This window comes from Camelina sativa, chromosome 9 (assembly GCF_030686135.1).
Source record: "Camelina sativa cultivar CO46 ecotype springtype chromosome 9, ASM3068613v1".
Taxonomy (NCBI): Eukaryota; Viridiplantae; Streptophyta; class Magnoliopsida; order Brassicales; family Brassicaceae; genus Camelina; species Camelina sativa.
In genome coordinates, this window is record NC_141888.1 from 30,784,408 (window position 1) to 30,798,322 (window position 13,915).

Genomic DNA, 13,915 nt, shown 5'->3' on the forward strand with positions numbered 1-13,915 from the left:
TATGTAGGAACATGATTTTGAGGAAATGAGAAAAGAATAATGGGACGGAAACGGGATGGAAGGAGGAATAAGATGAGATTAAAAAATTTCAAAAATCAAAATCCAGGATCATGTTAGAATTAAAATAAATTAATGCTTCCAATATATTATGTAACATATTTTTCAATTTATCTAACACAATAATGTCAAAAAAATATTCAAAAGAAAAAGAAAAAACATTAAACTATGTTCTATAAAAAAAAAATCAACCATAGTTATGAGACATATACATGACATGATGGATTTTATGTCCTATATTAGACATACCATTTTTCTGTTACTATTTTTTTAATATAATTGTTTTTACTGATAACAAAAACAAATTTGATCATCTTTTTGTCTAAACCGAATTAAAAATAAATCAAATACTAAACTGATACAAAAAAGGTTTGGATTATGAATGTTAATAACATTTATTAAAAATATGTTTACAAACATAATCCGCATGTACGTAATAAATTATAAATATGTTAGTAAATTTAGTTTTTAAAATCAACCCTGCACGTATGTACGGGTCCGAATCTAGTTAGTAGTTTAATATAAATCAAAATTCACTATACAGTACTATATATTATATAACATGTAAATGAACGATACAATATAAATATAATATTAACAAATAATAAAATAAAAAAAAATTCCTCCCTACCAGCACATGTTATTATCTTGCGGAATAAGTATAAAGTAGAGTGAATTGTCGAAATCCTAAAAACAAAATGAATCTAGTGAATCTTAGGAAGCCAAAAAAAAAAAAATGAATCTAGTGAATTTCCATATTGCTTACCAAGCAAATAGTTTAAAAGAGAGAGAGAAAAAAAAACAAATTGCTTTTCCAAAACTCTACCAACATTTTGTATTTTTTCCTTCTAAATTGTAAGTATTCTCCTGCTTATTAAGATTTAAAAAAAAAATTATATATGAGAATTTAATTCACAAACTTCATTTTTTTTTTTTGGGTGAATGACTTCATTTTCTTTCTCATCAAGTAAAAATTAAAATATTGGCAAGAGAAAAAAAAAAGAATAAAAAATAGGTCGGTGTTAATAATAAAAAAGAAGAAAAAAAAGAAGGGTCGAGTCCTCAACTCTCTCTCTCTCTCTATCTATCTCTCAACTTGTCGCCGAAGAAGAAGAAGAAACAGGTGATCATCAATGGCGGCTAGGTTGCTTGCTATGAGACGCGCTTTGTCTCTCTTCAGTAACCAGCAACATCGAATTCCTCTTTCTCAAGGTCTCATCTTTTTCTCTTCCCTAATTTCGTTTTTTTTTTAACCCAAAATCATAAACTTTAATTTTGCTCTGTTTCGGACATGTCTTCGTATCAGTGTTGTTGTTAAAAAAAATTGGATTTTTTCCAGTCTTTGTCCTCTTTTGTGAAAATTTTTGGGTAATAGAGATTTTGGTATTGGATTGTTTTGGTAGCCTTTAGGGATTTCAGACATTAGTGATGATGAGTACTCGTAGTCACACATGATTAACATCTAATACTGTCTTTGCTCTGTTCCATTTAGGACTTAAAGAAGCCCTATAAGAAACTGAAGTGATGAATGCGCATAAACATGCTTTGTCTTGTAACATATCTTTGTATTGAACATTGGGCGTGTCCTGCTTATCCTTCTCTTGATTTGAGCTCTTATGAAAGCACTCTATTGTTAAAAGTTGTGACTAATACTTACTTATGTTAGTATGTATCTTGTTTTCATGATGAAACTCTAGTATAAGATCTGATATTTGATGCAAACTTTATCCTTAGGAGGTTCTATGATGGCCTGTTATGGTATTGACTGTTTTATTGATCTTTCTCTGTTATTTTTTTGCATGAATATATAGTCTCAACAGAGCAGTTGTCGCTATCAAACTCACTCTTCAGTAGGAACAGTGCATATGGAAGATTACTACAGAGACAATTCTGTGTAACCCGTGGGGCTAACGAAGCTTCAGTAACCAATGTTTGCAACTCCTCAAACTCTGCTACTGAGTCGGCCAAAGTTCCGACAGCCTCTGAGGACCTGATGGTGAAGTACAAGTCTCAGTTGAAGATAAACCCGAGGCATGACTTCATGATGGTCTTTACTTGCAAGGTCTGTGAAACAAGATCTATGAAGATGGCGAGCCGAGAATCTTATGAGAAAGGTGTTGTGGTGGTACGATGTGGAGGTTGTGATAATCTACATTTGATTGCAGACCGTCGTGGTTGGTTTGGGGAACCAGGAAGCGTGGAGGACTTTCTTGCTTCTCGTGGGGAAGAATTCAAGAGAGGATCGATGGATTCTCTTAACCTTACACCTGAAGATTTAGCTGGAGGAAAGATGTCCACCGAATAGAGAGAGAGCTCTTCTTTTGCTTTTTGCTAATTAAGTATTATATTATGGAATGGACCTTTCATATTATGTTCCAGTATTGTTATCTTTTCTGGTAGTTCACTGTTTGGTATATTCAAATGCAGAAGACGTTATCCAGTTATGTGTTTGGAATGTTTCATATAAATTGAGAGTTTCTATTAATTTTTAGGACAAGAACAAAATCTCAAGAGAGACAAAATGAGTAAAAAAGTCTCAAGATTGATCAGTTTTAGGTGTTCAACTTCTCGATGATCTTTGCAAGAGCTGAATATGTGCCAATTGCTGAACATACTGCTCCTACTATCATAATTAAGATGCAGACCATCACCTACAAACACACAACCACAGGTTTGTTACTTTGATTTCAATATGAAGAAATTTGATTTTTGGTTTGGCTACCAAAAAGTGAGCAGGCCATACCTGAGTAGGAGTTACTTTACTCCTTACGATGCTTAAGAAACAAGCGGGTGGTAGTATCAGCGTCTGTGTCCAGAAAAATTGTCAGGCTTATATGAAATTGCAAAATATGGTTTTGCTTAGCATAACCAGAAAAGGATTAAACAATATGTAACTTACAATGAGCATTGTCAAGAAAGATCCAATCAATGACATCACAAGGCCTGCATGAGTTCTGAGTGTCAACTATCACACGACAAAACGAATCTATGATTGCAAAAAGAAGTGAAACATTTTTCCGTACCGAAGAAGGGAATCGCAAGACCAACAAGCAAAGTAGAGAAGACTAATGCACTTCTAATGGCGATTGCGTAGAAACGTGACTTCCCATGGTTTGATGGTATTAACTCCTCAAGGCTCATAGCAACTGGAGATATTGTCAAAGCATATGTGCATTCTTTCCGTTAAGGCCACATAGTTTTTACAGTTTAAGAAGATAAGCTAATGAAAAAACTACAGAAGAAATAAGTGAAAAGTTTCTGAATATTTCTTGAGAAAGGATATTTGGTAAATGGATTAACTACCTGCAAAAAAAGCATAAGAAATGTATTAGATGATTCTTCTCTCAAGCTAGAAAGTCTAACCAGAAATAAGCAGAGGAAATATGAAAAAAAAAACTTACTGTAGTCCACAAAGCAATCTTAGATGCAACCAAATCTTGAGGCATGTTAAGAGTGAACTGTGATTCTGTTAATTCTCCAAACATGCTATATCCCATAACAGCTACACCCGCATACATCAGAGTACAAATTCCAAAACTGCGAAAAAAAAAAACAAATTAAAAACTTCAAAAGACAATGTAAGACTTTTGTTACATATATAGAATTGTAATGTGTTATAAGATTACCATGTCAAGAGAACAGCAGGAAACTGAGAGGGTTTGGCCATAGAGGTATAAATATTAGGGAAAACACCATGTCCTGAGTAACAGTAACCATAAAGTCCTACAGAAACCGGTAATGTTGCAAGGTTTAGAGGGGTTCCTTTGCTGTGAATTCCAACATCATCAACCAAACCAATCCAAAACAAGCACAAAACCACCAAAACTGATGCAATCACCCCTCCAACTGCAAGATTAAGTATATAAATCATTATAAGGTTTGTATATAAAAAAAATGAATCCTCAAAAGATAACTTTTAAATTTGATATATTATACCTGAAATGTAACTTAGCATGCTGAGATCTCGAAGCCAAACGGTTGGGAGAACAGCTAGGGTGGTAAGCAGAGCAAATAGATGAGGTGCATCTAAATGGAACCCTCCAATACTTAGACTGGCATTTGGAAACATAGATGAAAGATTATCACTTTCCAAAATGATGTATTCAACACTCATAGCCTGCATGCACATAAAACATATATATCAAAATTTGTGCAACTAACTTTATACAAAAGAACATTCAGAATTCATCTAAGAAGACTAAGCAATTGTGGAATTTTCTGTCCTATTTGCAGTGTGGTTAATGATTTTTCAACTTATAAAAAAGAAAAAAGAAAAACCAAATGCTCCATCAATGAAACAAGAGAGAGGGAAACATAATATATGGACCCTGGCCAAAGGTGTTGTCTACTCTACCATGTGGTCCCTTGTTTTGACTAGAGATTCATTTTAGTTAAACAATAACAAATTTGTTTTTTGTCTGTATTTATCAAAATATAAAGAAAACTATTGGAGGAATTGCAAGTTGTACTTACATATAGCTCCAGATAAAGTATTATCTGCAATCAACAGCAAAATAAAAAAAAAAATAAAAAATAAGAAAATTATAAAGCATAAGAAATTTTATTATGTAGATGATGATGACTGATGAGTTTCATTAATAAAATGTTACTTACGGAAACAAGAATGCGGCCAAAGGTACCAAAAGCGGCATGGCCAATATCGGGATAGGTCTGGATGTCAGGGTGGCTGTCAAGGCAGTAACGCAGAAGCAAACCCGTGTAAAAACAGAGGATACCAAATGCAAAGAGAATGAAAAGTCCTAACCATCCTCCTTCCTTCACAGCATATGGTGTTGACAATATTCCAACCCCACATAAAACATTCACTCCTGCACACACATGTATGTCCTCACTCAGAGAATTTTAACTAATTAAGGTTTAGTGTCAGTGAGAACAGAGCAAACTAGTCAGATTGTTTTTTGTCCACCATTCACAAGTTTTGTTTGTATTGTCTGTAAGTAGTGGATAACTTTTTGAATCAGACCGGGCAAATGTTGATGTTAGATCTCTTATTTAATTAGTATATATATAACTACAAGTTATCACTTTAGAATAAAATAAAAAATTTAAAGCATAATTGAGTATAGTGATGAAACTCACCATTAAGAACAGCCTGTCCAAACGAGCTATCTTTGGCGATTGCCATTTCATGAGACACCATGGATGATGGTTTGGACGGAAGCAAGAAATGAGAGCTACGTTTATGTTTTGGTGCTTCCTCATCTACTAGCAGAGGTTTTGTAACAGTACAAGGTAATGTTTCTGGAGTATGTCTTCTTGTCATGGTGGAAGACAAGAAAGAGCTTCCTAATCTCGACATTGAAGAATTAGCCAGAAAACCCAAATTGGGTGATGGTAGACTTCCATATAAATCAATCGACTGCCTATAACATAAACATATGAGTTTTCATAATTGGTTAAAATTCCCAAACCAAAAGAGTAAGAAGTTTTTAAAAAATCATAATATGTATATATACCTATAACTCTTTGGCCATGCCGTTGAGTATGGGCTAGCTCTAGAGTGATGATCATGATGGTTTTGATTGTAAGCGTCATGAGAAGAATCAGAAAGACTTCCATAATCGTCTTCATGGTCAGACAAGTTCTTTCTCTCGTTGTCTCCTTCTTCGCTCTCAAGGTAGAGGCTCTGATCAGAAGTTGAGTGATTCATTCTCACACAATCCTTATCCAATTTATGAATGCTATTAAGGTTTCAGGGAATCTTTAATTAAATTACACACAAGAAACAAACAAAACAAAAAAAATGGATTCGCAAAGTAGGAGTCTAGGGGAGTGAAAGGGCAAAACGAAAAACTTTGTCGAGGACAACTAGAGGAGTAAAGAGCCGTTGAAACGTGAGTCATTCATATATATCAAGAATTTAACCATGGTTAGGTCAAGTTTGTACTATAGTACAATATCTAAAATCGACTCATTATCCTTTTATGAGTATGAGAAATAATGATATATTAAAGAAAATTTTTTTATATAATTCTAAATATTAATAGTTCAAAGTGGTAATAATTTTTTTTGTTTTCAACATTTCCTTCCAGTTAACTTGTTTCTTGTAATAATTAATAAATAAGTTGACTAGGATATTATTTTTATTTTTATCAATAAAGTTTATTTCTTTGTCACTAGAGATAATTAATTATATTAAGAATTATATAATTAATAAGAGATATATATACACACAAATTAGTAGCAAAGCTTCATAAACTTTAAATACACACAAATTATATCAACCATCTCCTTCATTTTAATACAATGCTTATCTTATTATATAAAGTTAACTTTTCTCTCTTCTCATTCCTCCACATCAGCAATGCTATATTTTTTTCTGTATTAAAAATTACTATTTTAAATATTCATTTATATTTATTACTTATAATTAATGATAGTAAAAGTAAATTAAAAATGATTTAAGTAAAATTAATTAATTTTAAAATAGTAAAAACAATAATATAAATTTGTTTTATTAAATAATAAGATAATAACTATATAAAAATGAATTAAGTAACACAAATGAAATTTTCAAATAGTAAAAATAATACTAGAAATTTGTTTTAGTAATCATATTATTATTCAATTTTTAACTTAAAATGATCATACTACAAAATTTAGAATGGGTTAATGAGTTTTAAAATGGAAGTAAGATTTTAATGCATAGTGGAATAAAAAACAAAGATTTACTACAAAGATAAACATTTGAAACATATAAATAAAAATTGAATAATAATTAAAATTAAAATTAAAGTGAAACATTACTTTCTAATTAGAAACATATACTACAAAGATTTATTATTAAATTCACTTAAAGAAAAATAAAAGATTAATTACTCAACTTAAAAGTTTTGATCAAAAATGAAGACATTGTAAGGGTCACACTTTTTCAGAAAAACTATGAAAAAGACTCTTGAAAAATAATCCATCTAAAAATAAAATCAGTAGTCACAAAATATAGAAAAATAATATGTAAGCCGTAACAAAAAGTGACATTTTATTTGTGTAGCAAATATCATAAGACATATTATCAAGTGAAGCTACAATTCTATAACATGATAAAAAAGTAAAATATAAAACAAGCTTGAGATTTCATTAATTTTATCAAATGCTTTTAACCCAAAACATTGGGAGAAACAACATATTTAAAGTCACTATGTTTTTTTGAGATGACGAAGTTGAGGTTGCATCACAAATTAACATCTGTAAACAACATATGAAGTTTTAGAAAAATATGTAACTTGGATTAGTGTACGGATATTCATTATCGGGTTTAACCGTTTCACCATCTAAGCATTCTTAACTTGGTCAGAAATTCTATTATGGGAGGTGATGCACTTGGACAACTCCGTTGTAGCGACATAATGCTAAAAATGTTCATGAAACTTTGTATATTTATATTTAATGTGGGATACCAATATGTTTAAATGATCTCTAAAATTAGGCCAACGATCGACACTCGACGTTAGAACTTTTAAAAAGATGTTTTCATGGGATATGAATATAGAATGAACTCTTCTAGGGGTAAAATGTCAGAAGATTGTCGACTCTTCCATTAAGATTTTTAAGTCATTTTTTTGTTACCATGTGATATATTGTTGATTTGTCTAGAAAACATTATTGCGACAATAGACAATAGATGTTATATATAGATTAGTAAAATAAGTATGGTTTTATATAGATTTATCTTTTAAACTTCAAATTATTATATTTAAATTCAATGATTTTTATTGATAAAAAATTTAAACTAAAATCACTTAGATATAATATCTAAAGAAATAGATATAATAAAGAAATATTATCTTCAACAATATATGTTGTATATCACTTAGTAAAATAAGTGTAGTGTTTATATAGATTTATATTCTAAAGTTTGAATGATTATATTTGAGTTCAAAAATTTATATTAATAGAAAATATTTTAAATTAAAATCTCGTGCGTACGCGAGTACAAATTCTAGTCTTATAAGACCCATATATTCGTATTTTAGGTTTTCAATGTTTTTTTATTAGAACAACATTAAATATAAAAATTAAAACTTATCGGCGAGGGTAGAACCACGTCCACATGGGTGTGTGGATCTGGTTTTGTGAAAATTTGGAAATTTGTTATGTTAGAACGGCACCAGAACTCAAGAACATGTCAATATTTGATGAAAAACAGAAAAAAAGAACATGCGCACATTTAATCTCTTTTTATTCGCCGCTTCCAGCTATATAAAAATATCTTACATCCTCACATGCTGTTCTTGTTTATTATAGTTGTTTTCAATTATTTTGCCAAGTAGATGTATCACGTAATTGGTTGTTTTGGGATTACTTCACACTTGTGCATTATGATCTATATATGATGGGTCATGTTAATCTGTGTAATAGGTGATAAGAAGCTTGACACATGCAAACACGGAACACCGATCCCAAAACTTTTATTAGTATGATTATTATGAAGTTGTATTGTAGTGTCTGATTAGTCGTTAGTAAATCTTAGAAATGTTTAACATTAATAAACCAAAAAAAAAAACTTAGAAATGTAAAAAAATAGATATATCTAACGGGTTAAGGGTAAGGTACGTAAATCCTTTTTATCGAAGTCGATACCATTCTCAGGCCACAACTCTCTCAGATATGAAAGAAAAAATATAGAAATTAACTTTGAAATAAGTTTTTTTTTCGTCTGACAATCCACTAACAATCCGCAAATTAGCCAAAGTGTCTTATAGACTGAGATATGTATTACCCTAATTAATGTGAAAACGGCATAGAAAACAAAACGATTACATTTTCCACAATGATGACTGCCATTCATCTCATCTTGAAACTCTTTGCAGATAACGACTCTCTCTACGAAAGTTGGGCTCAAACATCATTTACTACACCACATAAATAGTATATACCATTACATATAGCATCATAATGCACCAAGTATTTGGTAAACTCTTCTTTTTCCAAGTAGTAAAGAATAGTTTGGTTAAGATTTGGTTACATCATTCTTAATCTTTTAATCTTTATAACAAAAATTTACAGACCAAAAACAAACGAAATTTGATTTGAGGTTAAGAAGTTTTTATTATTCGGATACAAATTTGATACAGATTTTTTTCATATGATTCTCGATCGAGCAAAATATCTCAAAAGCATACAATCATCAATAGTTTGTAAGAGAAACATTTGGGACTCGTGGCAAGGACAACTCACTCATGTAACCGGTACATTAGACATGAGATTACAATATTTGACGTGTCATCATCATCCACATGTTGTTCACTTATTTGTTCCATTATCCAGATGTTTTTCTCTTATTGGTTTACATGGTTAGATCTCACAGATTATGTAGTTGTAGTAAACAGAGAGAAGATCTAATAGCATGAGTTTAATTTAACACTTGTCAACTTTAGATCAGCCTTTAGGATCTAATTTAGGTGTACAATTAGATTCTCCCTCTCTTCCCATGTTTTGATCTGCAGTTCTATTATCCACGTCGGACAATTTTTGTTTTTTCAGTTATATATTCTTATTATTACACAATATATATAAATATTTCGTAATTACGTATTTAATAACCATTAGATAAATCTATAGTAGACACTTGTATAGAATCTAATGTTTATTGTTTTGTTAGCAAGTATAATTGCACTAAACCATTTCTAGCTACTTTCAGATTTTTATTTGTTAGTATAATCTTTTTTATTGTCAACTATTATTGTAATAGTTTGATTATGCCTTGTTTTTTTTTCATATTTCCTTTTAAAAATATCGTATGTTGAAAGAAATCGAATAGTAACGTGGAATTGTGACTTGGAAAATCAAAGTTCGGAGAAGGTTTGGAGTAAAGAGAAGCACGGGCATATTATCAAAAAAGTGTTCGATGTGAGTTGTTCTATTTCAACGCCGACCACGCAAGGATACACATACGTAACTTGGTCAATACAAGGATCACAAGCAAATGTACACACACATATAAATATAGAGCCAGAATACATCTTCGATCATCAAGAACACAAGAAACTATAGCACAAAGGTTGATAGCTAAACTCAGTAAATGCCGAGCTACATTTCCTTTGTTGTGTTGCTCTATATGTCTCTTTTCATTTTTTCTCCTCGAACAAACTTTGTATGTGGATCGAGGCCTTTATTGGAACTCAATAATCCAGGGCACACGAGCACGAATACCATTTACACAAGCGGTGGTGAACAAGGGGCATTTCGCGGTGGATCCGTGAACGATTGTTTGCCAAAAGGATTTCACTTCAATTCAGCTCCTAGCCGCTACATTAACAGTCATCCTTTAGGTTCAACACTTTGTTCCACAATAGAGAAAGCAATTCCTAAGCCATAACCCATAAAGTAACGACGAATCCTCTACAATATCTCATGAATTTGTATGCTTGTGTATATTTTCACCCTTGTTCTTTTTTCAAATATTTGTTTTTTTTTTTTTTTTTTTTTTTCTCTATATGCTTGGGTTATTTCTTGAATAAAACCCATGTATGCATGTATTCTTTAATTAATTGTGTTTGTATTCTCGTGTATAATATTTAGCAATGTTACATACTATATATATGAAAAAAAAAAAAAATTTATAGATAAAGTTATTCTTTAGAATTTATCAAACACAATTTGTTTTTTCTTAGCTCTCACAACAAAACCGTTTTATGTTGTGCTCTCAATTGCAATCGACAAATAAGAGATGTTCGAAGAGTGTCCGAGCAAAATAGTCATCTTACAAAAATACCAATAATTAAACAATCAGTTATTTTTTGTTGGTACCGTAACTAGTGTAACTATATAATTGTCTTCCAATAATCATATTGGACTCTGAAGCTTTAACCAATTTCCAAATTATTTTAGAACAGTTACAGTAAATACAAATAATTACTATTTATTAGTTTTCACTTTTCACTGATCATCTTACAAATTTACATATTGTAACTAATGAGTTTTTCTTGATATTTTCTTTTGTTTGTTCTCTCTTAAATAAATGACGTAATATATATATATATATATATATCTTCATAAATCATAACTTGGTGAAAAATAAAAGAAAACATCCATGTATATAATAATAAAATAATAATTTAGAAATTGGTTAAAGTTCCCTAGAAAGAGCCTTTTAATAAAGAGAAAAAAAAAGAAAAGAAACTCGATAAATCGTTGGTAAAGGTCAAGCACGATAAAAAAAAAAAAAAAAATCGATTCGAAAATTTTAATTTGAAGATTCTTTCTTCGTCTTCTTCAACTAGCCACCAACGACGACCAAAACTTGGAAACGATCATCTCTGAGCTGCAATCTCCTTATTTATCTATTTAGGGGTAAACTATGGGATGTGCTGCTTCTCTTCCAGGCAAGTTTTTTTTTTTTTTTTGTCCTCTCTGTATTTTGTTGATTTTTTTTTCTTTTGTCGATGTTGGAATCAAAAGTGAGAATTTATAGAGACCCTCGAGCTATTTTATCTCCAATTTTCATGATCTGGGGTTGAATTAGAGAAGCTTCCCCAAAAAAATTGGGGATTTTGATTATTGGGTGTTAGGGTTTGTGAATCGTCTTAATTGGAGATTATTTTGTGTTTTGGGGTGTAGCAGAGAGGAACTCTGGAACGTTAAGTGGTCTTAACAATTCTGAGAATACTGTTTCAGCTGATGCCAAAAATCTACGTGTTAAGGTGCCATTTTTTTTTTTTTTTTTTGTGTGTTTTTGCTTATCAGTTTTGAAGATGTTAATCTCAAGACAAACCCACTAACTTGTGGATTGGATTCACTTGAATGCAGTTAGTTCTGTTAGGTGATTCTGGTGTCGGTAAAAGCTGTATTGTCCTTCGATTTGTCCGCGGGCAGTTTGATGCTACATCTAAGGTAAGTAAAAAAACCTTGTTATCTAATTGTCTTTATTGACCTGTCTTACACTTTTTTTTAGAACTCTGTGGTCTGATATGTTTGGCATATGAATGGGTGTAAACAGTATTCTTATCTGCTTTGAATCTCAAAACTACTAGTTATGTATTATCAGGTAACTGTTGGAGCCTCGTTCTTGTCCCAAACAATAGCCTTGCAAGACTCTACCACAGTGAAGTTTGAAATTTGGGATACAGCTGGGCAGGAAAGGTGTTAAATCCTTTACGCAGATTTTTTTTGTGTGTGCTTAAGTTTATTAGATAAACAGCTCTGCCTGCTTGCTAGGACTAATCTGTATTCACTTCATTTTATAGGTATTCTGCTCTTGCACCACTATACTATCGTGGAGCTGGTGTTGCTGTTATTGTTTATGATATAACAAGCCCTGAATCATTCAAGAAAGCACAGTACTGGGTTAAGGTATGTATAAATTTTCAAAGGGTTCCATTTCCTTTATGTTCTTAAGATTCATGCAATCGCTTCTGAGCTGAAAATTTTTGAACCATAGGAGGAGTGAAAACCTATATGATTGAAATGACTGTAACATTGATTTGCCCAAATTCCTCCAATTTGGCAGCTATCTTGTTGCTGAAATAGTCGAGTGACTTGCCATCCTTTATGACAGCCACTCAGAAGAAACATAGTATCCAGACATTACCCAGCTTTTTTACTCAGATATAGAAAATACTAGGATACCGTACTGTGATTGTTGAGCAACTTGTCGACTTCTCTGACATTTCTCTGACCTATTAATTTGCACACTGGCTCAAATACCATGAAACCATTTGGTACAACTCCGTGTAGGAAGGATATTAACATTTTGTTTCTCTAGTGCTGTTGTTTACCCCCTACCCTTAAATATGATAGGAACTGCAAAAGCATGGAAGCCCAGATATTGTTATGGCTTTGGTTGGTAACAAAGCTGATCTACATGAAAAAAGAGAAGTACCAACCGAGGTGAGTGTGCATATAAATTTTCAACTAGATTCAGTAGAACATTTTGTTGTCACTTGCTTCTTCAGCGCAAATCACATTTTCTCTGAAAACAGGATGGGATGGAGCTTGCAGAGAAGAACAGCATGTTCTTTATTGAGACGTCAGCCAAGACAGCAGATAACATAAATGAACTGTTTGAGGTAAGCATATCTATATTGCCTCTGGATTATAATCTGTTGTCTTGTCATCTGCATTTACTGAACCTTTGTCATCCGTTTTTTTCCTTACCTTGGATATGGAGAATGAAAATGTGATAGGCAGTAAGATCTTTGGTTAGTGATTGTGTTTTCTTATTATTTGTAGCTACTGCCAGGGTTCCGTTTAATAACTTGTTGAAAACGAGCCGTATAAAAGTTATTTTGAAATAGTTTTTGGTGTATATGGATTTAACTTGTTGGGAGTGTACATTGTCTGATAGGAAATTGGCAAAAGGCTACCTCGTCCTACTCCTTCGTCATGATTGGAGTGCTGTTGAATCATCTCATCGTCAGACTTCAGGGAAAGCAAAAAAAAACCTGTTTCCGGACTACTAATATTTTCATACTTTAAAATGTAATGTTTAACAACAATATTTCTCTGTCTGTCAAGTGTGTTGTATAATGTGAAGATTTGATGTTGAATGGAACTGGGGAATATATTACGAACCTCAAAAGTGGAAACCCAAGTTAAATTTTAGCAATAAATCATCAGTAGAGTTTATGTGATTCCATCAGAAGTAGAGAAGAGTAAAGTTTACTTCAAAGTTCAAATGAGCAATGCATGCATCGTTGGCGAATTCAATAACAGGGTAGATTCAAAAGATCACTGCACATGAGAGAGAGAGATGATTACTTAATTTAGGTTTTGACTTTTATACTCTATAAAAACCTAAATTAAGAAATAACTTGACCATTTCAAAGAGACTATAGCAGATTGAGAGACATCCACTATACAAACGGTCATTACAACACATGAGATGATTCTTCATACT

At 31.8% G+C, this 13,915-nt stretch overlaps 3 protein-coding genes across 7 annotated transcripts; 2 read left to right on the forward strand and 1 right to left on the reverse strand.

The window, feature by feature from the left end:
* The first annotated feature begins 993 nt into the window (after positions 1-993).
* On the forward strand, positions 994-2,542 carry LOC104712089 (uncharacterized). The gene is made up of 2 exons (XM_010428903.3): positions 994-1,269; positions 1,869-2,542. Exons 1-2 carry the CDS (start codon positions 1,191-1,193, stop codon positions 2,360-2,362), a joined length of 573 nt encoding a protein of 190 aa, XP_010427205.1. The 5' UTR covers positions 994-1,190; the 3' UTR covers positions 2,363-2,542.
* On the reverse strand, positions 2,515-6,104 carry LOC104712088 (amino acid transporter AVT1B). 3 transcript variants are annotated; one of them, XM_010428902.3, is made up of 12 exons: positions 5,535-5,896; positions 5,158-5,441; positions 4,672-4,886; positions 4,531-4,554; positions 3,994-4,174; positions 3,684-3,903; positions 3,459-3,594; positions 3,341-3,360; positions 3,081-3,226; positions 2,957-3,000; positions 2,801-2,863; positions 2,515-2,708 (listed from the first exon to the last, which is right to left on the reverse strand). In XM_010428902.3, the coding sequence occupies exons 1-12, from the start codon at positions 5,726-5,728 to the stop codon at positions 2,610-2,612; spliced, it is 1,626 nt and encodes a 541-aa protein (XP_010427204.1). In that variant the 5' UTR covers positions 5,729-5,896; the 3' UTR covers positions 2,515-2,609. The 3 variants fall into 3 exon arrangements, with proteins under 3 accessions (XP_010427204.1, XP_087322450.1, XP_087322451.1); XM_087466324.1 differs by having other exon boundaries at positions 3,081-3,222; positions 3,337-3,360; XM_087466325.1 differs by lacking the exon at positions 3,341-3,360 and having other exon boundaries at positions 3,081-3,233; positions 3,455-3,594; positions 5,535-6,104.
* Positions 6,105-10,877: 4,773 nt separating this feature from the next.
* LOC104712090 (ras-related protein RABF1) lies at positions 10,878-13,597 on the forward strand. Of its 3 annotated transcripts, none has more exons than XM_010428906.3 (8): positions 10,878-11,402; positions 11,641-11,720; positions 11,827-11,910; positions 12,065-12,159; positions 12,264-12,369; positions 12,817-12,906; positions 12,999-13,085; positions 13,364-13,597. In XM_010428906.3, the coding sequence occupies exons 1-8, from the start codon at positions 11,378-11,380 to the stop codon at positions 13,403-13,405; spliced, it is 609 nt and encodes a 202-aa protein (XP_010427208.1). In that variant the 5' UTR covers positions 10,878-11,377; the 3' UTR covers positions 13,406-13,597. The 3 variants fall into 3 exon arrangements, with proteins under 3 accessions (XP_010427208.1, XP_087321057.1, XP_087321058.1); XM_087464931.1 differs by having other exon boundaries at positions 11,145-11,402; positions 11,638-11,720; XM_087464932.1 differs by having other exon boundaries at positions 11,241-11,406; positions 11,645-11,720.
* The last annotated feature ends 318 nt before the right edge of the window (positions 13,598-13,915 follow it).

Excerpts from the sequence above, each read along its gene's own strand:
- LOC104712089 (XM_010428903.3), top strand. The coding sequence starts at position 1,191 with ATGGCGGCTAGGTTGCTTGCTATGAGACGCGCTTTGTCTCTCTTCAGT. Across the intron at positions 1,270-1,868 it reads TCGAATTCCTCTTTCTCAAG|TCTCAACAGAGCAGTTGTCG; the intron begins GTCTCATCTTTT and ends ATGAATATATAG.
- LOC104712090 (XM_087464931.1), top strand. The coding sequence starts at position 11,378 with ATGGGATGTGCTGCTTCTCTTCCAG. Across the intron at positions 11,721-11,826 it reads CCAAAAATCTACGTGTTAAG|TTAGTTCTGTTAGGTGATTC; the intron begins GTGCCATTTTTT and ends ACTTGAATGCAG. Across the intron at positions 12,907-12,998 it reads AAAGAGAAGTACCAACCGAG|GATGGGATGGAGCTTGCAGA; the intron begins GTGAGTGTGCAT and ends CTCTGAAAACAG.
- LOC104712088 (XM_010428902.3), bottom strand. The coding sequence starts at position 5,728 with ATGAATCACTCAACTTCTGATCAGAGCCTCTACCTTGAGAGCGAAGAA. Across the intron at positions 3,595-3,683 it reads CCTGCTGTTCTCTTGACATG|TTTTGGAATTTGTACTCTGA; the intron begins GTAATCTTATAA and ends TTTTTTTCGCAG. Across the intron at positions 2,864-2,956 it reads CTTTCTTGACAATGCTCATT|ACGCTGATACTACCACCCGC; the intron begins GTAAGTTACATA and ends TTCTGGACACAG.